The 1,584-nt window shown below is 42.7% G+C and overlaps 1 protein-coding gene across 1 annotated transcript; it reads right to left on the bottom strand.

The window, feature by feature from the left end:
- Positions 1-595: 595 nt before the first annotated feature.
- Positions 596-1,579, bottom strand: ARF6 (ADP-ribosylation factor 6; the record flags this gene model as incomplete). The annotated part of the gene is made up of 1 exon (XM_010079961.1): positions 596-1,579. A coding segment is annotated over one exon (456 nt), but the record flags the coding sequence as incomplete, so codon positions are not given.
- Positions 1,580-1,584: the final 5 nt, after the last annotated feature.

The following is a 1,584-nucleotide window of genomic DNA, read 5'->3' as shown; positions in this document are numbered from 1 at the left end:
TCAGAAAGAATCAAAAATCCTTTTAGATATCTTCAGCTGCCTTGAGATGAAAGCAATTTGTCTCGATCGCAAGAGAGGCAAGTTAGTGCTAGATTTCTGCCTAAACATCTGTGACTGAAAGTAAAACTTGTTGCAATGCTTACATGTTATTGCTGCATTTTCTGGAAGGAACCTATCTTGCATTGAATCGGAGACTGACAGGAGCAGTCGAAACTGCAGCTAAACAACATTTAAGTTTGCAATGTAAGAGAAAAACCGAACAGCGTCTACCCTGGAACTATTCCATCATTCATGTCTTATTTGCTATATGGTTGCTATGTAGTATGGGGAACTTATTTGCATCCCTTCTCATGCATGATGTATGGTTCAGAACTTCACAGCTGACATTTCAAAGCAGTTCTTACATTACCTAGTTAACATTACGCCTGATATGCACTTTGAACATGTTACAATGGTATTCGCGCTATCTGCCACTGTGGGCAAGAATTCGTTTTCGTTATTAGTCTGAGATATGAAGACAGACTGAGAGTCACTAGTTACAGATTAACAGAACTTTAAAAAAGTCCTTAATATAAAAAGACAGACTGCAGTTTGATTTTTAAGCAATAATTTTCAGTTTACTAGATGAAGGAGACCTATCAACATATTCTGCGTGAATGCAAAAAAGCAGCAATCTACAGCAAGTGACAGAAGGAGAAAAAAAAATAGATAATAAAAAAGTAGAACCAGAAAGCATACACTGAAAATGGAACCCCTCCCCCAACCATCCCCCAAAATAATCAAACCATCTTAAGGGCTATCAAGAGGGGGGGAAAAAAAAAGAAAAGTTACTTAGCAAGTCTACAATGTGTCTTTCCCCTGTTTGCTGGAAGTCTGCCATAGCATCTAGTGCTTGTGTTCGTGTCATATTCGGAGATTAGAGCATCCTAACGCCAAGCAAGAAGAGTTAAAACAGGAATCCAGTCAAGTTTGCAGAAGGAAAGGGTGGTAACTGGAGAAAGGTGATCATAATCCTATGGATGCTTTTGTTTTTACTTTTCAGTAGAGAATCATTCTTCTGGAAAGCCATGTGGGTTATTTTTTTTTTCTTTAATTCTTTGTAGACTAAATAGTTATTCTCTCATTAGGATTTATAGTTGGATGTTAACCATGTCAGCCCTTCATAGAGTCCATCCCCTGTAGTAGCACAGGAGGGCTGCACGTACCAATTCCTATCCCTGATCCGGGTCAGGCCCAGTTTCTCCTGGATTTCATGGGGTTTCATGGCATCAGGCAGGTCCTGCTTGTTGGCGAAGATGAGGATGATGGCGTCCCGCATCTCCCTGTCGTTGATAATGCGGTGAAGCTCCTGGCGGGCCTCGTCGATGCGGTCACGATCGGCGCAGTCCACCACAAAGATCAACCCTTGCGTGCCCGTGTAGTAGTGCCTCCAGAGGGGCCGGATCTTGTCCTGACCCCCGACATCCCACACGTTGAACTTGACGTTTTTATAAGTAACCGTCTCCACGTTGAAGCCCACGGTAGGGATGGTGGTGACGGACTGGCCCAGCTTCAGTTTGTACAGGATGGTGGTTTTACCAGCCG

This window comes from Pterocles gutturalis, unplaced genomic scaffold, assembly GCF_000699245.1.
Source record: "Pterocles gutturalis isolate BGI_N339 unplaced genomic scaffold, ASM69924v1 scaffold39594, whole genome shotgun sequence".
NCBI lineage: Eukaryota > Metazoa > Chordata > Aves > Pterocliformes > Pteroclidae > Pterocles > Pterocles gutturalis.
Note: the sequence above shows the minus strand (reverse complement) of the source record. Positions and strands in the feature narration are given on the sequence as shown.